Source organism: Gymnodraco acuticeps, unplaced genomic scaffold (genome assembly GCF_902827175.1).
Source record: "Gymnodraco acuticeps unplaced genomic scaffold, fGymAcu1.1, whole genome shotgun sequence".
NCBI classification, from domain to species: Eukaryota; Metazoa; Chordata; class Actinopteri; order Perciformes; family Bathydraconidae; genus Gymnodraco; species Gymnodraco acuticeps.
The window spans coordinates 4,220,580-4,244,947 of NW_022989799.1; the positions used below are offsets into that span (position 1 = coordinate 4,220,580).

The 24,368-nt window shown below is 41.0% G+C and overlaps 1 protein-coding gene across 1 annotated transcript in view; it reads right to left on the reverse strand.

Moving 5' to 3' along the window:
* The window catches only part of dntt (deoxynucleotidyltransferase, terminal), a 195,937-nt gene that overhangs the window by 36,722 nt on the left and 134,847 nt on the right, over positions 1 to 24,368 (reverse strand). The window contains exons 9-10 of the mRNA XM_034223875.1: positions 13,959 to 14,207; positions 13,492 to 13,575 (exon numbers count right to left, since the gene is read on the reverse strand). Of these exons, the coding sequence (XP_034079766.1) occupies positions 13,492 to 13,575; positions 13,959 to 14,207 (333 nt within the window). The remainder of the gene's footprint in view (positions 1 to 13,491; positions 13,576 to 13,958; positions 14,208 to 24,368) is intronic.

The following is a 24,368-nucleotide window of genomic DNA, read 5'->3' on the forward strand; positions in this document are numbered from 1 at the left end:
AGTTAATAAATTGTGATTGAAAAGCCTAAAGAACCTGTAAATTAAATTGGGAGGGCAGGTTTTTTTCATACATTTATATTCATTAATGTATCCATATCCTCAGAAAGGCAAAACGATGGACATTATAACATTTAGCTGACGCACTTATTCAAATAAAAAAGGGTGATTGCTGGATGTCCGCTTAACCCGAGCCACAGCCTGCATAGAGAACGAGCCCGATTACACTTTACGAAAAACCTTCCTGGATTACTCGACCCATGCTCCGAAGCCTCTGCACAACATTGCCGTAGCCTTTAGCCAGTGTTTTTGAGCGAAGAAAATATTTGTATATCAGTCACTTTAGATCAAACTCGAGTATCACAACACTTTTTAGATAGACAGACATTCATGTTATCCCTAGCAGATATTCCTTTGTTGATCCCTTCACGCTTCCTGTTAAATATCTCAACATCTTCTTGAAGCATTGAAATGAAATATGGTAGAGACATTCCTGTTCCATACAAAATAAACTGGTGACTTAAACCATAATCAGTTCAAATGTTTCACTGCTTTCTGACCAAATATCATCATCAGCTGTGTTTTGTGTTGAGTAATAACAAGCAATAACAAACTAAGTTGGGGAAGATGTTGCTGTTCAACCTTGTGTCTTAAAAATGATGTTCCTGTTCAAATAAACTGCATTTGCAACATGTTTTCCCTGGATTTACTGTTGGGGTTCTGAGATAAGTTGTAAATGGATTGACTTAAAATAAGTTACCCTCGGAACGTGCTCGACAATGCGGTTTAATTTAATGGGAGCATTTTCAGGAGGTCAGGCTGAGCTGAAGCCTCGGGGCTGTGCACTGTTAGTCTGTTAACTATTTATAATGCACATCTTATTACTTTTAATGAGTGTTTTCTTTTCATCAGTTCACAATTTTACAGCACTGAAATGCTTCCAAAAACGTGGGGGGTGAACATACTGAGCAACATATTGAAAATCTTTCAGTAGATATATATATTCAAATGTAATTGATTTATGTTAAGACATAGTACTATGAGCAACTAGATAGCAAACACTCCATGGGAAGCCTCAGCATTTCAGATGAATTATTACAGTGGATAGATGATTATCGCTGTGTAAGGTTATTTCTTACTAGGCCCTATTTGTGTAAGAAGCCCATGGGCTAATATATCATCTGGAGAAACATTGCATGCAGATAGACCAAATGAGACAAGTACCCTTCAAAACGTGCTCCATCTTCTGTTTACTGAACTTCTCCATCTAAACCAAAAGCAGAATCATGTTAGATGAACATCAGGTGTTTTATAATATCTTCATGATAAAGGAAAATGTTATGGTCAAGAGCTCCCTAGAAAGATATCTGACGGGCAGGGGAGATGTTGAGTTAGATTTTGCAACCAATTTCCATTAACTTCAAATTCTCCTCGAGTAAGTCACATGTTGTCTCCTGCTTGTCTCTATATTATTAATTTGACTGCTACACTGTTGCACGCGGAGTGTCCTGACCTGGCTGTGTGTGAGCCCCGCCCCTCACAGCGCACCTGGCTAAAATGGTCCCTTATGTAAACAAACACGCATGTAAACGGCAATTTATCGAGGTCAGAGAAGTTATCGAGTTCATTTTTATTTATCGTACGATAAGTCAGGCCTAATTTAATGGTATGTTTGGTAGGTCTATAGATGACAGTTGTATTTGACTTCAATAGAGTGTGCAGTGTTGACATATTTTTGTGGGTTGACATGAAAGTTAGCAAAAGGATTTCCCCATTTGATTTGAAAATAAGCTTTTTCACAAACAAACATCAATGATACTTACATGTTTTGTTCAGCAGGATAATCTCCACACATTATCACCACGTGATTTTTGAAGCATAAATACAGAAGGCAGAAGTAATAAGCTAAAATAATACTATAAGGAACTATGTCGCATGGCTGCGAATCTCCACCGTTGCTACAGTATGGTGTCGGTGCAATACTCATTCCTGCACCACTATGCAGCTGAAAACGGCACATTTCAGGGACTTCTGCAGAGTCATTTGTCCCGGGAATAAATGCTGACTGTTACTTTTCCTATAGAGACAAACCAGTTGTTATTAGGTTTTTTTATCCAGTAGCAAAGGACTCTCTTTTGGCGAACGCTGCCTTTATGTTATACTGAGGGAACAGCCTGAGTTAAATAACTGCTTTCCTGTGTGTGTGTGTGTTATCTATTTTCTCGTTTCTTGATTTTGTATACCATGAAAGTTCTGCTTATCACTAATACAGAGTTATTATTGTTAAATACAACTATATCAAGTCTAAGCACTGAAGAATTGGATCAACTGTTGTCCTTGAAAATAAAACAAGAAAATCACAATGTATCAATCGCTCCTCTTTCAACCCACCAGGTCTATTCATCAACCTGTGTTAATTGGAATTCATAAGAACAGACGTGCCACCAAGGTCGAGATGAAACGTTTGAAAACCTGGATGATAAGCGAACAACCCACCATGGCTCCATAAAAAGTCTCAATTCCCAGCCTGCCACGGGGGTGTTTAGAGGACAGGGGCCCACTCCTCTGTTCGCTCAGGTGAGTGTGTCTTACAGGATGTGGCGCCCTGAGGGTCCCTGTGCCACCATCCGCTAAATTAAACATCTCCTCCCCTTCGCTCCTTTCCAGGCGACTCCCATCTTCACCGCAAACACAGAGCAGCAGCCGGGGGTCGCTCACAGCCCGCTCCCCAAAGCCCAGTGCAATTGCCCCGCTATTGTCCACTCATCCACTGCTCAGAGGGGGGAGGAGGGCGGGGGTCCAGAGAGCGGTGAGCACTCCACATCCCAGATATCATAATTTGACAGTGAGCTCCGTATTCAATTCTGCCGATGGACAGAGGAAAAGAGTACCATGAAGTTTCTGCGGAGAACATTTTAGAACTATCTCCATTGGTTATCACTTTTAAATTAAACAAGTGTATGTTAGTCAGGGAAAGTGGGAGAGCAATTTGCAGAACGATGTTCATTTAAGCATTTTCAATTGTTAAAGCTCCTGTGGGCCTTCATGCTAGTGTGCTTAAATATGTATTTAGACATTAAAAGTAGCAGTATTATTGATACAACCAAAACATCCCGTTGAATTTGGCTGCTTTTATGTGATAACAGCATATGTAATGTGATAACATCATTTTGCGAGACATGCAAAAACATTGTTACATTTTGAGAGTCTGGTACGGAGCCCTGGAGGGTTCATTGAGAGAAAAATAAATAAAACGTGGCCACGTTTTACTTTCTCGTTCGCACGAGTTAATAAAGCGTGGGCACGAGTTAATAAAGCGTGCGCACGAGTTAATAAAGCGTGGGCACGAGTTAATAAAGCGTGCGCACGAGTTAATAAAGCGTGCGCACGAGTTAATAAAGCGTGGCCTCGTTGTATTTAAATTGAGGGATTCCTGTCCGTGACTCACAGTATCTGCTGCCCACAGCTGTTTTATAGAAGGAAAACCTCCTTCACTTTATGAAATCTCTGCGGCACCAGTGGCCTGTACTACGAAGCAGGATTTGCTATTTACACTATTCATTCATGAAGTATGACGCCGCGCTGTCAGCACGCGTCTCCATGTTTGTGATTGGTCAAATGTTGGTAACCCCGTCCCTTTCACGTGAACGCGCTCTCAGCCGGACAGAGAAACCCTGGTTGATTTACTGAGTTGATAACCAGCTTCGTAGGACCGCTTATCGACATCGCGTTTGTTAGGGTCAGTTAAGCCGGGTAAATCGAACATATCCAGGGTCTGTTGAACTGGCTTCGTCGTACAGGGCACTGGAGGCAGTAACGTGTAACTCAGCAGAATCTGAGAAGAGCAGCACCAGCTGCAAAGAGTTGTGCCTTTTACTGTTTACTTCACTGCGTTTCCCTTCATTAGAACCGCTGAATAGAGATCGAGGCTGCTACGTTTAACCACACACACCTATACACACATCGAACTACCAGAGTATTCCCCCTCGCTTTATGAAGGAGATGTCCTGTCACCGGGGCGCATGGGGTGTGTGTGTGTGTGTGTGTGTGTGTGTGTGTGTGTGTGTGTGTGTGTGTGTGTGTGTGTGTGTGTGTGTGTGTGTGTGTGTGTGTGTGTGTGCTCAGCTCCGCTCTGTGTGCGTGTTTGTGTGTGTGTGTGTGTGTGTGTGTGTGTGCTCAGCTCCGCTCTGTGTGCGTGTTTGTGTGTGTCCAACACCACCGGCATTTGTTTTCAAACAGTACGAACACGAACAGTACTTTACACAAATCTGGTTCTCCTATAGTTAAGTGTATTCCCAAGTGAAAGAAATTCGTTTAATCTTAATCTCGATGTGCTATAGTCCTGCCGGAGTGCACCGGAACGAACGATACTATCATATAAACACACACACACACACACACACACACACACACACACACACACACACACACACACACACACACACACACACACACACACACACACACACACACACACACACACACACACACACACACACACACACACACACACACACACACACACACACACACACACACACACACACACACACACACACACACACACAACGAGCCCACGCTTTAGTAACTCGTGCGCACAAGTTACTAAAGCGTGCGAACGAGAAAGTAAAACGTGGCCACCTTTTATTTATTGTTCTCTCTATGAACCCTCCAGGGCTCCGTAGTCTGGCCTATTTTTTTTTTATATAAGATGTATTTTTTCAGACAACTTGTTTTCTTCTAAAAAAAACGTAAACTTTAATAAGTCAAAACAAATTGTTTCCCAAAATGGTATGCAAATGGGAGAATATTGAACAAGATAATCATAACTCTGACAATCTGAATTTTCCAAACAAATTGTCCATTGTTTTGTGTGACTGTTTTTGTTAAATGTGGCTATATAAATGAAATGTATTATTATAATAGATAGCATATATAATGATAACATATTAATTCAGAAAACAAAAGTCGAAACGTTTTAAAGTATTCAACTGAGGACGTTTCATGGTGGAATCTTTTAGTAAATAACTAGGCGTGTTAATTCAAATAGCTTATTATTGTATTGATTGCCAAAACGCTGTATTGGGGAAAACATTCGGTCCCTCCCTTGAACACAACATCAGAGTGTGCTGTAGAGCCGGAGGAGTGACAGCGGAGAGAATGTGAGCGGCCCTCTCATATCAATAACTGTGCTTCAGGAGCCAGGACATCTACGCTCTCTGCCTTCTGACTAGAAACTCATTAATCACACTCCTACAGATGACATAGAGTAATTGCCCTCTGAGAGAGACACCTACTGATACACACACTCTCAGTGTATACCACACTCTTTATGCACACTGCAAGCGAAGGTATGCACACAAAAAGGCAGAACGCACTTAATGAATTGCATTAACATGATCACATATTTAACAGGTATACAGTGCAGCCTGGGAACACCTGAGTAATAAGTTATAACATAACACACACCCACAGTGAATTTCAAGGGTAGATCCTGCCGCATGCAGTAGAGGGGGGGGGGGGTTCCGAGGTGTTAGGGGGGTCATGGATCCCTCCTGCCCAGGGAGGGAGTCAGTCTGTCTAGGCATGATGAAATCCTCCGCCTGTCCTCATTCATCAAGCCCACTACACATATTAATTATCACAAACCTTCAGAGTTACAGCAGAGGACACACACACGGGCACACACAGGCCCCCCCCCAGATACTGATGTTGGTGGTAAGGGCCTGAGGCATTACAAGTCAGCAGAGTGTTCAAAGGAGGCCTGGATGTCAGTTGATGCTAGCAGGGAGACCCAACTCAAACCGGACAGGGGGGGGGGGATCATATCCATCTCAGCAGGGTGGCAAATATTGGTGACTGGGTGGTCTCATTTAAAAATGACTTTGATGATCAATTTGGACATTCCAGAGGCGGTTAATTTTCATTAACAGACCGCTGCTAAGGAGAACAGACTGTTGCTAAGGAGGATCAAGGAACTATGTGCTGGTATGTATTGAAAGGCATTTATCAGCTAGAAATGTTGACATGTTCCTTAGGAGTTGGTAGAGACCGCAACAGAAATTAAAGAGAGTAAACTGACAGGTTGCCAGAAACAACACTCAATTTGACAAGTTTGCCGTACCAACAAAAAAACATAGTCAATATGTCAAAGTTGTGTTCATGCATTTTTGCTGCCCCCAAGTCCCCCAGTCATTAATGAATTAACGCCTTTAAATTGCTTGCTTGTCAGACCATCAATCTAAATGGTGAAGACTTCATATCTGAGAAGCTGGAGCCAGAGAATGTTTGTATTTGTGCTTAATAAATTGACCAAAAAACAGAATAATGTGTTGTTAATTGACAAGTCAATAAATAAACTATTTTTCTCAGCTCTAAATGAAATGTGTTTATTCAATTACCAGCAGAGAAATAAAAGAAGAAACATCTACATGAACACATGTTTTTCACAATATGAATTTCTGCCTCCAACACATTTTCTCTTCCTTTTTGAAAAACATAACAGTAAACATGGTGGAGGGCAAAGAAACGTAGCTTAGCATCTAAATATAGCTTTGTTTTCTTTCAGGGGGCTAGGAACTGTGGTCCTCAGCCCATATTCACAGCACAGGTTATGTTGTTATGCCAGGCTTTATGAGCAAAAAGAACTCCAGCTGTCAACACCCATCTCCTGGTACCCATAAAGCCTTGTGTTGTGGGGCCCTTCCCTGTAATTGGTTTGGATAATGTTTCCTCTATGGACTAGAACCTGCACTTTCAGCCATTTTGCTGCTGTTTTTCTGCCGTCACCCGTTCAAATGACATCATTTCCACTTGTACTAGCAACACAAATGACAGGACATGCTTAGAACTCCATTTGATTTAGAGACCCGGATGTACAGTGGAGATTAAACTGTTCATTACCTTATATCAAAGCAAATTAAATTGTCACTTAAAGTTACTAAAACAAATACTCTAAATAAAAAAAACGACTGAAACAAAGGACTGTAACTTAAATGTGTCTAAATGCGTCTCTTTGTGATGGTTGTCCAGCCCCCCCTCCCACAGTGATTGGAGGATTCCCCTTGGGCCTGTTACTAATTGGGAGTAGATCATTAGCTTGAGCATTAGCCCTGTAATCTTTTTTTAAGCATTTTATAATAAGACAGCTTGTATCCGCTGAGAGACTCTCTGAAGCCCACAAGATTAAAGTCCTCTAAATGTCCGCCTTTGGTCCTGAGCTGGCGTCTCCTCTTTAATCAGACATCAGTCCTCATCACTCTCCTGTTTCCCCGACATGACCAGCGCAATCTTTCCAAAACCACTGGCCAATTATAAGGAACACGAAAAAGCACCATTACTGTGCCGTCCTCTGCCATACTTTGGACTAATTAGTTTTAGCACTGACAAAAAAGGAGGGAATATTTAGCTCTGTCCGCTCCAAGTGAGAGCGGACAGAGGGAACAGTCAGTGACAAGACAGACACGGAAGAGTTCATTGATCTTCATTACGGTAATTACGAATGAAAAACAGGTCAAACTGTGGTGTGATTCCTGAATGAACTCCATTAAGCTCTCTGCTGACCTTGAGACTGGCCTAGGTAGGTGATGGAAGTGTGGAAATAGTTTGAAACTTTGAAAAATCCATCAGGCTAATGGTCATCCGCTGTAAAATCTCCAGTTGAGCTCACATTTCCTCACATTTCTCACTTTATGGCATCTACTTTTTCAACTCTACTCTTTCAAAAACCTTAACATCCGGCTTTTTTGTTGTTCATGCCGGGGACAAATGATTTCGAAGCAGAGAGTCATCATGACCAAACATGACCCACTGATGACACACTCATTTTTATTTTTGATGATCATTTTTGTATGTAAAAACGGGCAAATAAATGGGCTTTTGTTAGCATTTCCACTGATCCAACAATCACCAACAGTGGTTTGAGAGACACTGAAAGAGAGACTGACTAAGGAACTTTTTTTTTTTAAAGTGACGGCGGTCGTTAACTATCGTGTCAATGACTTTGAATGTGATACAACAGAGGTACAAGAAAGCAAGTTCAACAGAGTCAGGGTTTCTTTGACTTGGCTCACCAACACTTGAAATGCTAATCAGAGATATAACAGATTCCACAAAGTCTTGATCGACTGTCTTTAAGCGCAGGCTTTGTGACTCTTTTACCATACGAAATGGATCAATTGGCGCCATCTTCCGCATTGTAAGATTATCTCAAAGAAATATGAGAAGATGAGGCAACCTGTACTGTATAAGGCATGATGGCAAACATCTACTTATGTAAATTCATAGTTAAACATTGATTTAACATCTGTGCCTTCTCTGTTTGATTAAACAACTTTCCATTCTGCAGCATTTAAACTTGATGCAGCAGATTCAAACAAGTTACTCAAAAATTGCATTTAGGTCCAACATTGTCCCGTGACGAAGGATAAGGGGGACATCTATTTAGTTTTTGGCCAAATTAAATCAAAGTGAAATGAAATTCATTGATTGTATTTCTTTATGAGCCATTGCAGACATATTATATGAATGCTTTAAAACAAAGTACACACAACTCTTCTTCTTTCGCTGGTTACCTTGTATTTAAAAAACCCTTAGTCCTTAACGTCCCTTAACTTACCACCTCATCAAACTCCAACAAACACATGCAAGGTTTATGTAGGAATGAGTGTGTTGATTTCCAACTGTCCACTCAGTGCACGGATGACTGCACTGTCAGCATGCCTGGCTCTACCCTGCATTTAAATAAACACCATCTGAGTTGGCTGCTTGTGTATAATATCTGTCAGGAAGCTGCCACTCTGTGATCCAGAGACTCTGACCTCTGTCCCCCGGGGAACGGCTGACGGGACCACCTCGGTGACAGGGTGTCTCCCCTGTCCATCCCCCCACTGATACACCCCTCTTTCTCTGCTCGCAACTCAAACGCTTTGCCGCTCTGCCCTATGCATCGGAAATGAGCCGGCCCGTCTTACATGATGCAATGAATAGTTGCGAGGGTAAACACGAGGTATGGATGTGCCTGTCACAAAGATCGATGCTTCCCTGGAATTTCTGTTGTCATCTTGTCAGTGCTATAAACTTTTTCGAGCTGAATAATTGAGTCCTTCAGCTGAGGAGTCGTGTCAATCTTTTTTAAAGTTTACACTTCGTGCTTCAAGGAGTGTAGCTCACTGTCTGATAGCTGTAAACCAGAGTTCTGTGGATAACAGAAAGCTGTGCAATTCCAGCTGATGTAAGATGTACAAATGGCTATAATGACACACATGTCAAGAACTGATTTTCACTTTTTCTAAATAATTATTTGAACTGCTAAAAATATAAATGTATTATTATTATTATAATATTATATATTATCAGGTGCTAGAGCTTTCGGCTACCAAGCCCCGTTCCTCTGGAATCAACTTCCAGTGAAGATTAGGGAGGCAGACAGTGCCCACACATTTAAGAGCAGGTTTTAGTACAGCGTACAGTTAAGACTGGTTTTAAACCCCCTTTTATACATCCTCATGGACCCTTCGTTTTATGGAATTGTATTTATTGTACTCTATTTGTGTCATTGTGTTATGTTCCTTTTTAAATTGGTATTTTCACATTGATCTTGTAAGATACGTGTTGTTTTTACATTGTCAATTGTGTTTGTTGACTCGTGAAGCCCTCTGAGACAAATAGGATTTGTGATTTTGGGCTATATAAATAAACTTGAATTGAATTGAATTATTATTATTTAGTCTGTCAAATGCTATAAAAGAGTTTTAAAAAAATGCAAGATGATGCCTTTAAAATGTGTGAACTGTCTAAAACCAATAAGATTAAAGAATTTCATAGAAAACAGAATAGTAGCAAAAGGAGTAGTATTAAGAATATTTGCAAAATAAGGGGCATCCTTGATAAAATGATAAACATAATTGTTGGCAAACATGTCTTGTCACTAAACCCTATGACCAATTGGCTCAGTGGAATTGTGTCTATTGACCAAATCAGGAATAAAAACCTATAACGGTTTGATTAATCAACATTTTTCAACAAACTCGCCTTTATGGCTGTTCCTGCTCTTAACTTTGCTACATTAATTAGCTACATTCTAATTATAATAAATGACAGTCAACACCTCTGACCGATTGCTCACTTCATAGGTGGGTAACTGCCTCAAATCACTAATTAACACCTATGGAAAATGACTAAAATGATATAATAAACAAGAAGTCTGACATAGGTTAATAATTATGAAATCAAATCTTAAAACAGTAAATAATTAATTTTAACTTATCCTTATGAAGTTAAGGTTTTGGCTGTAGCATAATGAAACCCTTGGTGTTAAGATTGGTTCATTATAAGCTATACAGTACTTTCACTCTCTGCCAGTGGATACAATCTCCTGGGGAAATTAAGGCCAGTTTTACCGCACACAAACGAAGAGGATAGCTTCTGTTGCACCTACACTTATGAAGGTAATATAATTACTAAAATGGTGTCTCAGCACACTCTTTATTCCTTCCATACCAGCAACACAAAGTATGTTTTTGTTTGTTGCTAAAGATAGCCATGCCGCTAACAATATATGACAAGATCGATCCATTTGTTCATATTGAAAAATGCCAGTTTCTACTGAATTCAGTAGCATTAATACCACTGCATGTCAATCAATCAATCAATGTTTATTTATATAGCCCAATATCACAAATGTTACATTGGTCTCAGTGGACTTCATAGTTTGTACAGAGTATCAGTATTACATGACATGTTACTTGTTAGAGGCTTTTATCCAAAGCGACTTACATACTCAATACTGTGGGCAATCCCCACAGGAGCAATTTGGGGTGAAGTGTCTCAGGGACACAACGACATGCTGACTGCAGTGGGGTTTGAACCTGTGCTCCCCTGATCCCAACACCAACGCACCAGTCGACTGCGCCACAGCCTCCCAATACGACACCCTCTGTCCTTAGACCCTCACATCGTACAAGGAAAAGCTTCCGGAGAAAACCCACAGTTTAAAGGGAAAAATGGGAGAAACCTCAGGGAGAGCAACAGAGGAGGGATCCCTCTCCCAGGACGGACAGACGTGCAATAGATGCTGTGTGTAAATTGAAAAGATAATACATTTGCAACATAGGTAGTCCAAATGTTTGGAAATGCATGTGACTCTTAACTGTTTTATCCTTCCCAGGCCAGTTATGTTCAGGATTCACACAAAGACAATGTGTTCCTAAACAAAACCTAATAAGCCCTTGCACTGCAGGCCAGGAAAGAGTTCATTTAACTGCATGAGATATTGTGTAAAAAGATTCTCTCTGCTTTGCTGTGTTTTTTATATCACTGTGTATACTAAGATGCAGTTCATTTAATTGGAAAATGTGTAAATTAACTTTAAACTCCCCAATGCAATTACCTTTACTGTAATAAGGACGAGCTTTTGAATACAGAAACATTAAGATGGCCTGTGTTCCCTCAGCTTGTTCTGGTGTACATTGCACTTATTTGTAAATGTACGTGTGAGATGGAGCATCCAGCCTGTCAAACTCTGCACACCCCCCACTAAGCAATGTGCTATAATTAAAAATGTTGTTCTCGCTCCAGTATCAACTCTCTGCTTGCACGGAGTGGAAACATATATTGCATGGAATCATTTAAGATAATTTGTCCAGGTTTCTCGTGCTGTAGAAATGTAACACCCAAATCTTGCCAAAAGCCAAAGCTTTGGCAGTAATTCTCTATGCAGATTCATAAGAGCACACAAGAGGGGAGAGGTATCAAATCCCAGTATAAACTCGTAGAAAAAACCTGAATGGCCTTTGCATTTACTCCTCTCCTTTTTAAGATCAATTCAAGAGGAGCTTGTGGTTTTCAAGTTTCACTGGTTTTCAAGTTCTACTTCTGTAGTCCTATTCAGCCACTTGTTAACAACCGTCGTTTTTCAGACACGTAAACTCTTCAGAAATCACCAGTGGGGTCACTGCTGATGGATTTAATGTCGTAGAACAAAACGTGATCCGTCTCTTAAATTTGTGTCAAACACAGACCTTATTTCCAGCTATTTTCCAAAATCCTATGGAGAAATCCCATTGGCTCTGAGACCAGGGAACCGATAGTGATAAAATGCTAACTCACTTCCGGGTTTTAGGAGTCGTCACTGCACCACTCTATCACCCCTTGATACTTAGGCCCGCCCCTTTGTTGTTAGCCGCTACTAGTCTGTCAAGCTAACAAAACTACCATGGTGCCCGTGTTGCCCAAACTGCACTCCCTGATTAATACCATAGGTTTGTTAGAAGGAAGCAGACATAAGGGTCTAAGATATATGTTTGAAGGATGTGAAACTGACTCTGCTAAAACAAGGATATTGAAGCTAAAGCCAATCAGTAAAGATAGTCTAAACGTGCACCATGAAATCAAATTAAGCAGCAACATATTTCGTGGAAAGCAAAGTAGACCTATATTTACAATCATAAAAAATAAGCAAAAAGAGCATTTCACAATACCTTCAGTTGCTAGCGTAGCATAGCAGTGCTAGTGTTGTGCTGTACTCTGTTAGCTCACAAGTTGTGGGACAAAAACGTAACGTTTAAGAATAATATATCTATCTGTGTAACAAGTATCACTGTCATAGTAATTCATGAAGAGTGAGGATATCTATTTTAGAAGGTTGTTTTAGAAGGAGTCCTTCCTCTTAAAACTGTTATATGCAGCTTAATAAAGAATAGCAACAAGTGCAGAGACGCGTTGGTAAGATCAACGCAGCTTTGCCCGTTGTTGTAAATTGAATCACAGAAGCACCAGCTCTACTCTGTAATCGCAATGGCACAATGTGTCCGAGAGAGCAAAATACTATTCATGCTGGATCATTTGGCTCTTCGCTTTATCATGATTTTTGTTAAATCAACACTTTACTTGTCTTAGCTGCCTGTATTTGAAAATAGGGTTTCAAAAGCCTCTGGTTTGCCTTAATTATAATGAATGCACACAGAGAGGAAAACGTCTGACACCCAAAAAGAAGTGTCAAAGTAAAGCTTAAAATAAACTGCAGTCCCTTACCCAGAAATCTCACACCCTTCGAATGAATTTGGTATTTCTCATGTTCACACAGGTCATCAGCCATGGTAGCTAATAAACACCTTGTAAGTGATTCCTCAACTCGAAATCCACTACCAATTAACAATAATGAATTAACAAATGCATCCTTTGCAAGTGCTGCAGAAGTGATTTCACTCCATGTTCTGATACCCTGTCTCTGTCAAATTAACTTTATATTGCAATACATTGCAACAAAACATGCTTTCAAGCCTACAGTGGATACTCATACATTTAGCTCTAAATTGCAAAAATGGCAGATTGTGAGAAAATGTGAAGCTTTCTCGCTACACAAATGACTTATTATTATTATTAGTTACAGTAATTATGTATTGATTATTTTCTTGTTTAAACCTCTCTGCTAGTACAAATGTCAGATACATGTTATCTGCATTTTTGCAAGCTATAAGTTGATGCGTTACATACCTTTTTTTTGTCGTACAGGGCGTGGTTGTCCAGAATCATCCCTCGCTCCACTTGTGCAAACCTTCTCAGATCTCTCTCAAACTGCTGTGGAAGAAAAAAAAAGAAAACAATTAATCAAACATCTGTTTTGGGTTGTTATGGCATCTATATTCCTACATTTAAACCTGTAAAAATAAGTAATTTCATATCAGCCAATTAAAATAATATTGCACACTTGCAAATGACTTTGTATTGACTTATTATATCTTTCACATTTATTTGAAGGTGTATTTGGACAGAGTGCCAAAGATGAAAGACTTCCTGGACTTTGACCTTGACGTTGTTCTTGACTGAGCAACATTTGATCACATGATGGTGGCACATACAAGACAATGATTGATCATGAAAGGCAGTGACTTCTAAACTTTTCCAAGGATCCCACCCGCAGCCACTGCTCACTGTCATCCAGTTCCTACAATCCTTCTTACTCTGGATCCAGTCCATCCCAGGAGAGCGAAGGCGTATCGATCCACAGGCGGCGACACCAGGTCCACGCGCACCGCCCTCCAGCCCCTGATGTCCCCCTCAGCACAGTGGAGACCCCCCTCCACCTGACTGCTCTCCAGCCGCAGGATCAGGAAGCACTTTGCGAAGTTGTCCATGGCCTCAAAATGGTGGTTTGGAAGCTTCCTCATATCAAAGGTGGAGGCCTGGTAATTACAGTACAGAAGAATGCCCTGGAGAAGAGAAAATAAGATATGCCATAATGTATGTAAGAAATACCTTTCTACCATTATTGTTTGGTTGAAAACTGATTTCAACATAAATAGTATAAGAAATGTAGTTTTTCCAACTGATCGCACATTTCTTGATCTTGTCTTGCCTGGCAGAGCTCAAGTCTATTGCCTCCGCAAGACAAACACATCAAATAGCAGCCATAATGCACGTGTTTGACTAAGAATAGCAGTTTTGCTAAAACAGCAACTCGTCAACATATCAGAATGGAGTGAATTGTCGTTAAGCGTCTTTTATTTGTTCATGTGGTTTCATAGCTTGTCAGCTCCTGACACACTATTACTGTTATGACGTGTCTGTGTCACTTTATTTTATGAATGCTTGTTAGACAGGGGCAGGTGGTAGGAAGCAGGATCAGAAACGTCATCACACTTTGGAGGTGTTGGCTGACTCATTAGTCGTCATTAGAAGCACCTCGTTGGGATATATTGGTGGACTTTGGGAGCGGGATAGCTCTTCCACAAGGAAAACACCGGCATCTTCCACCACGAACAATATACATGACTTATTGACCTGAACATTAACACCGAAGACTGAGCCGGCCGATCTTCACCTAAGGGGTGTGAAGAGGAGTTGCTCGACCCCAGTTAACTGTTCACGAAATGTATCTGTGGCGAGGGAGAGGCACAAGGTTATGGTTTGCTGTCGAGTTATCAAACGCATGGCTATGAGGTGAAGTGTTTTTTAGTGACAGCAAAAACCCAGTCACATTTAACTTTAGCCAAAACTTAAGACCAGCCAAAAAGAGCCCTACTGTATCTGAGGATCAGAAGTTGCACATTATTAGAGTTATAATATCATCAAGCAAGGTGTTGATTAAAACAACTTGACTTATTCTCCATTCATCACCTACACAATTAGCACCAAAGTGAAGATGGAGGCCTTTTAAGCATTCAATTGTTGCTAATTAAATGAATGATTTCTTTAACTGACTGACCATTTAATGTTTTAATTTGTATTTTACAAAGACTCATTTATTGAATTACCGCTTGAGGTTTAAACTTGGATCAAACAGCACATTACAGTAAAATGTTTAAATGTATGGCTTGAAGTTACAGTATTTATTAAGGCCCATCACAGTCACTTTTGTCTAAGCAATTATAACAACAGAGATAAGCTGCAGAAAGTTTTAGCACATTCAGTCTTTACCGCTGCTAAAAATGTATTTAATATATTTCAGTAAAACTTTTTACTGGAAGATTTGCCTGGATTGTCAGTGTGGAAATGATTGCCAGTGTGGCAGACGAGGATGACTGGTGCTCCCACAGTCTGACTGAGAATTGAGTCATTAAACACACCAAAGCCACTTATTCTGTTATTTGACAGGAGGTAGGACAGTTCAGACACAGAGAAACCAATCACTTATTTGAAGCCTCTAAAAACCTTGGGGTCATTGTGTGGCCTCGTGAGCCCCTCCCCGTTTGTGGATACTTCATGAGACTGTTTAACGCAACTCGTTTCAGAATGCAATCCTTTCAGAATAAAGAGTCAAGTCTTGTTTCTTATCCAAGAGGGGAATATTTGTAATCTTAAAATACTGAGTTGAGGAATGTTCTGTGCAGGGTGTTAAGTGGACTAGTGGATGGTTTGATGTGTGGTACATTTGAGTGATTTTTTATTTTATAATGGCGAGTAAGGAATTTTTCAGAATCAGTCAGTTAAATAAATATAACTGACTGTTTTGGGCATGGTGTCAGGAATTGCTAAAGTCTGAAATATCGCTACAATGCTTCATACATGTATGTACCCACTAGAATCATTTAAATGTTGTTGATTTTCTAAATTCTAATGCCATCTTCAAATCAATTCTTCACTTTTAAAATTGAATTTGAAAGATTATTTATATTTTCCTCAGGAATTTGGCAGGAAGTCAGACACAAAAGCAGTAAAAGGAGGATAGCAGGATTTTTTTTAAAAAGCGAGCTTTTAGAAAACAAAAAATGATTAAAAATAAGTTTAACACAAATACAGGTGGACCAAGCAAGGTGAAAAGAAAACAAAGAAAAGCTGAACATACCAGGGAGAGCATGAGGAACAGGATCAGGAACACAGGCAGGACCATAGAAGCGAACAAAGATGACAAACTGAGTAAGATAACGTAGACAGACAGCCATATATAGTGACAGGACTAATTAGTTACATTAACAAGAAACAGCTGAGGGCAGGTAAAGGCACGAGGGCAACAGGGAGAAAACACAAAGGTGGACAGACAACACCTAGAAGAAGTAGAAAGTAGAAGTAGAAAACAGAAATGAGACTGAGATATACTTTATGTAAAATACAATTATTGTAGGATTTTGTCACAGTATTGCACTGCATAGAACTTGCTACTCTGAGAAATGTGATGTTTTGTTAAAGTATGTGTTTTGATTCTGAATGTAAATAAGATCAATCCGGACGACTGAATGCTGTCTTTTCATTACTCTTGCACTTTCCTGTGATCTGTATTAGGACCCGTAAAATATCCAGCCCTCCAACTTAAGCACCCCAATAACATTTTTAATTTTGTATCAAGTCTTTATAAATCTCCCTTTGGTGACAATGTTAATGCAAGGTATGCAAATCCCAATAAACATGACATTGTTAAATATTACATGTTTTGCATCTTCAAAGTATTGTAGAGCAACTCATTAGATTTCTTATTGTTTGAGTGTGTTTGGCCATAATGACTTGTTCATTATTGACCTGTTCTCGGATAAAGTCCTACACTGACAAACTGAAACGTTGACTTGAATTAAATGTATTATGTCAACAGATTTGGCATAACTGTATTAGGTTAGTTGAAAGCAATAATATTAAGTTTAAATAAAAAAATATTAGGTTCAACTTAATATTTTTTCTTTCAACTAACCATATATAGTTATGTGGAACCTGTTGACATATTGCATTTGATTAAAGTAAATGTTTAAGTTTTTTCAGTGTAAAGAACCACATTTATAAACCAAGTGTATTATTAAATAAATAAAATACTCTCCATTGAGGATTGACACCTTATCAGAGTGCATTTCTACAAAAAATGTCGCCAAGAAAAATAATCTGCTGTTAATTTTATCATGAATAAGTGCTTATTGATTAAATCAAGAGCCAAATCAAGTCTTATTGGTTAAAATAAGCTTTAACAAAACCTAGACATTACTGTATGTCATGGGCTTTAGGACCACAGTGTTAACATCTGCTCCCACTTGTCATCAGTCTTTTTTGAGCCTGGGGAAGGAAAGAAAAAGAGATATCTGAACATCCAGAAGAGAGACACGCCTCCAGTCAGCCATAGTAGATGAGGCCCATTCCCTAGTAAATGGTTCCCCTCCTTAGGTAATGGAAATCTCTCCCAAGTAAGATGTGAGTGTGTTGAAGAGAGGACTAAAAAGGGTCACTTACAAGAAACAAAGCTGTAAGTGTAGAAAGGAGTGCAATGGAGAGAGTGCAAGAGTTGGAGAATAAAGTGTTCAACCTGAGAAATAGTTGAACGAGTAGATAGCGAAGAAGCCAGGAAGTAGAGAGGGGAAAAAGACAGAGACTCTTTGAATTGATTTCCTCTGAGCCTCGGCTTGGCTGACTGTGCCTTTCTCTCCATGCACAAGTGTTAAGGCGACTAAGATTACAAATTGTCAATTTAATTCCAGAGGCCAGAGTAACTGTTGGGATACTGCTCTCCTCTCACTGGCCATAAATCGTCTTCACTCTCCTTAAAGACCAATAATTGGGGAAGAGAGTGCAGCAGGCCGACAGACCATTCGATGACTGAGGTTAATCACAAGGCATTAAACACTTAGTCAGCACCACCTGAATGGCCGCTGCTTAACTGATGGGCATAAAAGTATCACAAGGAAATGGCTTCCCACCATAGACTGTATATAAAAATGGACGTAGTGTCCGTGACGTCACCCATAGGATTCTGCAGAGTTGCTGAGAAGCCCTTAGTAGGCGGAGTCGGCCACTAACGGCTCGACAGTGACGTCAGAGTCTAACTCCCGCCTTCTCTAGCCTGCTCCAAATAAGGGCAAAAATGTTTCATTCTTAAGTAGGCCCTGAGTTGAAAAAGGTTGGTTCCCAATTATTGTATTAAAGCAAACCCTACATGTGATGTATTTTACCATGAGTAATTAAATAATAATGCAATTAAACTGTTAAGCATAATTGAAGATTATGACTTTACTTTATTTCTTACTTTAATGGCTTGTCAACTTTGGTTGTTTTTATTCTTGTCTTGTGTTTGCACCTGTCCCTTTTCGATGTTTTTCTTTGAAGACTCTGAAGGCCATGTTGTTTCTACATGCCTTTTTCAAAAAAAGAAAAAACACTATCTTTAAAAGGGGTGGACTCGTTTGTCGTGCAAAGACTCTGGATGTCCGCCTCTGCTGCCCCCTGGACCGCGCCACATCTGCAATTACAGATAACCATTAATGCCCAATAATAGGCAGGGAAAGGCCTCTTTAAAGTTAAGTTCAGTAATAGCTTAGCTAAAGGCAGTGACAGTTCCCACTTAGATAATGAGGCCAGAATGGCAGCATAAAACCACTTAAACACTGACTAATCTCAAGATAAAATCCCGAGAGCCACACTTGAGACGAGTTGTGGGAGAAGGTCTGCGACCCGTCTCGTGCACGCGGCCGGGAATGTAGGTCACGTCTTATTCTGGCAGATATTTCAGTCCCTCCTGGCAGTGTATTTCCTAAAGCCTTGACTCATCTGAATGCCTTTGGAGAAAAGTAGTAATGAGTTATGGTGACAGTAGCACAGACTAGTAAGCACATGAATACAGATGCCCTTTGTTGGATGGGGTGTGTGACCCTCCAGCCTACACAGTACACACACACACTACTGTCTCTCAGTCTCTTCCTTCTGTCTGACAAACAGAAACCTACAAATCCACCATGAAAACAGGATGTCATGAAGCCTCAGCATGGCCGGCGGCAGTTTAGCCCAATAGCGCTCTGTAATCATCTCCCACGCAGCAGGTAATGTCAGCGAGCATCTGAGAGTAAGCTTATTCCACCAGAACTGTTTACAGAGGGAATTACAGAGGAGGACAGCGGGAAGATAATCTTTCCCCCCAAAGCTTCTCCTCTGAGTCAAGACTTTTTAAATTGTGATTTAGAAAAAAAGCTTTTTTTCCCTTATTTGATTATTTACTCCTCTGGAGAGGGAGCGATGAGTGGTTGCGAGGCCACCTGCATCCGGAGGACGGTGAGCTGTTGTCAGGGACACCAGGAGCTCTGATCTCATCTCACAATCTCTCTGACTCACATGGAGAGACTTCAAAACCTGCCTTCAGTCGCAGATTAGCGCATATTATCCAGGGACGTTTGAACTGTGCTTCGACTTTGATTCGGAGCTTCGACGGAATAAAAGAGCTCCGATTGCTGAAATGAAAGTGCAGAGGTTTGTGTGACTGTACTCGTCCTCTCAATGTCAGTCAAAGTAGCCGTAAGACCTACTGCTTTGACTTTGAAGTGACCAGCTCTACTAAGAATGTTAAAAAAAATGTTTTTAACAGCTACACTTTTCTAAACAATGTGCAGCTCATAAAAATAAATACACTTCACCAGTGTAGTATTTCACTGTGCGCAATAAACTAGTAAAGTAACACCTGTAAGTACCAGATGTATTTAGTCAGGCTACACCCCATCATAACCTTCAAAACAATATCAAGCCTTGTAGATCTAGATGTTTGGCCCATCTTCGTTCCTACTCTCACCTTTGGTCAGGAAGGGTGAGTCATGACCGAAAGAACAAGATTACGGATACAAGCAGCCGAAAAGTGTTTTCTCTTGACGGTGGCTGACATCTCCCTTAGGAATAAGGTGAGAAGTTCAGTCATCAGGAAGGGACTCGGAGTAGAACTCCTTTGAAAGGAGCCAGTTGAGGTGTTTCAGGCACCTGGTAAGATTACTGGAAGGAGACCGAGGGGCAGACCCAGGACCAGGCGGGTATTATATCTCAACTCGGGCCTATGGGCACCTTGGAATACCCCATTCAGAGCTGGTTGATGTGGCCAGGGAGAGGGAAACTTGGGGGCCTCTGAGACCCGACTCCAGATGATGATGGATGGATAGATAGATACAGAATTTACAAGTTTGTCGCATGCACGTTATTGGCTAATTTAAGCATCATTAGGCTGAGGGTGAATTCATTGTTTATTTTATGCTAACTACTGCAGTGCCTGTGCTCTGCTTTTCTATTCAAAGTTTAAATGTGTAATTTGTACCACTTGGGTCCCCAGAAATACACTCACCAACTACGAACGGACAAACTGTTCTTGAGATTGTACATCTTCTCCAATAAGTCTTCTTATTTATTACATTTCTTTGTGCACTGTATTATTCTGAATATTTTCAATGCCATTTCGGTGGGGACATGTCCCCAGCAGAAAAGACACCTGTGCACAACTGTATGGAGCAGATGCCCATATTGCCTATTCAACCAACGAGAAAACGCTCCCATCTCTCACCACATTGGCCGAATGCAGAACAATGACGCATTGACAGAATGGCTTTATAATGGTGGCAATGCACACAGCTCAGCCTTCAAAAAGCAGCACTTATACAGTATTTAGAGACAGGGATGATAGATGGACTGAGAGTGAAACATGGCCCTCGCCGTTGCAATTACCAGGGCCAAGCTGAATCTCATCTGTCTGCCACAGAGGCTACTGACTGACCTTGTCTCTGCCCCCAAGTTATGCTTTCAGAATATCAGCACAGGGTGGGGGGAGAAAAAAATGATGAACCCGTTTTCACAAGGACGTTTCTAGATAGATGTATTTTTAACTCCCTGCAGGCTGAGGAAGGGCTGCCCGCGATATTAGGCCTGAGTGAAGACACGTGGGGCCCCCGGGGGCTCCATTGCAGATGACAAGGTTACACGACTTAGAGTCAACCTCTGTTACCTCCACTTAATCATTGTCTTTCGTGTCCTCGTCCCCGCAGACCGGTACCCTTTGCATCCCTACTCCATTCAGAGAGCGTCTGGTCCGATCCGTTCCTTCCTCGCCTCCTAAAGCCTTTTCAACACCTGCCAGCCCGCCTAATTCACTGTCTCACAGCCGGCCTCTCTCCTTATCCCCCGCACATTCACACATCCTTTCACCTATTCCCTCTACCTATAAGTGGCTGAAAGAGGTGAGAGCGCCTCGTGATAGCATACAATAAGTACGAGGTAATTATGGTCAGGGTGGACCGCTGAAGGAGCAGAGAGGCATGTGGAGGTGTGGATAAAAGAGGGACGGTGGGAATTATTTTTAAACCCGGTGATGACAAAAAGAATCCGACAGCGAGACCAGACTCGGCCCTGCTCTTCATCAAACACTTGTCTCCTCTCATGACCCTCTCCTACTACACATTTATCTGAGGGAGGAAACTAGGTCGACAAATCCTCTCCCTTCTCTGTTTTTACTCTACATTATTTTTAAGTGATATTGTCCATAATGTGTCTGCATTGGAGATCCACTACTGTCTATCACTTTCACGCTGGAAAGAGATCAGAATGGCTTTAATAGGGATTCTATACCCAAATGTATAACTACTGCTCTGAAATAAGACAATCTCATCGGGACTAGGGTTGCAAAATTCCTGGAATTTTCAAAGATGGAAACTTTCCACGGGAATAAACGGGAATTTATGGGAATAAACTGGGAATTTTCTAAATTGAAGGTTGGCTCTTCATAGGGAACATAAATATAGTTGGGGAAAGTATATTTTAGCATAATCTTGACTAAAACAAACAGATGCCATTCAAGTACACTTGAATATCCATGCCATAGCACACTGCTTACTGCATGGCTATTGAGACCACACGAAGGTTCGCAACAGGCTCACAAATGTGAGCGTGGAACAACTGGTTGGCATTCGGGCAAACCTAAGGCTCTCTGAGCCTGACACAGAGCCATCCTCAACAAGGCTGGACAGTGACACTGATGAGGAAGAGGAAGAGTGTGATGTTGATGAGGCCCAGGAAGAGCCCATTGACTGAAAGGGTAAAAAATGCAGAGGATCGCTTGAAGGAAGATTGGCATGTTTAATGGGACTTTTTGGAGGGAGGAGGGCTCTTTTCATTTAACATTTTGAATGGGACTTTGTGGGGATTTTTGGATGGGGGGTGCATTTGTGTTCATTTTTTAATGAGTGGGGTCTTCAAAATCTGTTGAAATGTCATGTTTTTTTGTTTAATTTTGCATCGAATATTTCCAAAATTCCCCAGCTTAACTTCCCATGGAAACTTTCTGGAAATTTACCGGAAACTTTCCGCCCCTTTGCAACCCTAATCGGCACACACCTGTATTTGATGTAGTTACAGTATCTCACACACTTGTTTTTTTACTTTTATCTAAGTTGTAACCATATGTTAATACAATACACATATACTGTACCATATGTATAATTATCTCCCATCCAAAGACGACATGCAGTAATCTCTTTGTAGATACACTGCATGGTAAGAAATTAGAAAAAGGGATAGGCTCCAGAGTTATATTTTAGTACAAATACTTTTTAAAGTCCTGTCTACACAGGAGGCAATCTTTCAATTGTCCATCAGACGCTTCTATTTTATTCAATACAGCCGTCTAGACAGCTCACATCGTTTTGTATTATATTCATTTAGTGGGCATTAAATGGAAGCTGCATTGGCGGGGGTGTCTCAAGTTAGGAAAATATGAGCAATGAAATACAACACAGAAAGTCCAGTTCAAGTGATCGAGAAATGATGAAGGCCTGTTTAACAGTTTTAAACTGTTTTTAGAAGAAAAAAAAGTAGTTTGCCTTAAAATGAGAGTTTGTCCTCAAAAAACTTGATTTTGTCATTCATGTTGTCGTGCTGCATCTTCAAGGCGCCTATTTGCTCTCTCACCCCTCGATTCCACCGGGTCCGTCTGCGCCACGTAACGGCTGCGCACCACGGTTTTGGTCCGGCCTCCTCCGGGGTCATACCCTACCTGGCGCGTTTCAGAAGAATTTCAGAAGCAGAGCGTCTTGCCTGCCGGCTCGCAGTTTTTGTTGATTTGGGCATATTTCCTGCACAGGCTACTTTGTACAGACAAAGTTAATAATAATTCTATAACACATAGGTGTGAGCAAGCTCTCTGATTGGTCAATAGGCATGTTTGATTCCACGATCAAAGAACGGTCAAATAGAACGTGCCTTTTCACAACAAGTCAGTATCCCTCCGCGTCTGAGAAAAACGGTATACCCTTGGCCTGAAAAGCAAACTGCTTGCAGGCGTACGGACCTCGGCGCAAGCGCCTCGGTCCTGCCGCAGTACTGTCGTACCAATAATGACGTTAAAGAACGGCCTCTCGTGTATGATTGCTTAATTGTAATACCCCAGTTATAAACGACATGAATCAAAGATGTGTTGCTGTATTTTAGTGGTAAAAAAATGCATTCATCATCATAATTATTCTATTTACACAGTGCCTGTAAACCGGAGGAGAATGCTGGCATTTCTTGAAAGACTACGGAGGGATAGGGTAGGGTCTGCAAATTAGTTTATTTGGGGGATGGGCCGGATGCTCTGACCGGTCCACTTCCGCCTCGCGTCGCGTCGAAAAATAGACTTCAATCCTATTTCGAGCGGAGCCCAGCGGCGAGACGCTTCTGGGACGCTTCTGAGCCGTAACACGGCGTGTCTGGTGGAAAAGCACCCATTGATTAGAGTGGCCGCGATCCTTGCGGACGCCGCAGCGCAGCCGTAACGCGACGCAGACGGACCCGGTGGAATCTAGGGGTCCGTCATTGTACATCAGCTGCCAGTCGACTTCACGTAGAACCTTGTTCTGGACTTCAGAAAAGGATTTGACTCTGTGCTGTGCCAGCAGGGCTTTCTCATCAGCTTCCTGTTTTATTTATTCTTCCTTAAAATGTTCTTTAATCCTGATCAGTTTTTTCGATTTGCTTGTTCTGGTTCAAACTCTTCAAATCATCTATTTCTTCTAGAATGTTGAGTTCATGCTACAGGACATTTTCAAGGCTCTTTTTTATGTTTTCATTGCATACTTTACATACAGAGCTTTTTCATCCTGGACCACTTTGTTCAAATCCTGATTGTTATGACATGGCCTAATGACAGCTTTTGCAATATCCCTTTTAAGCTTCGACACAGAGAC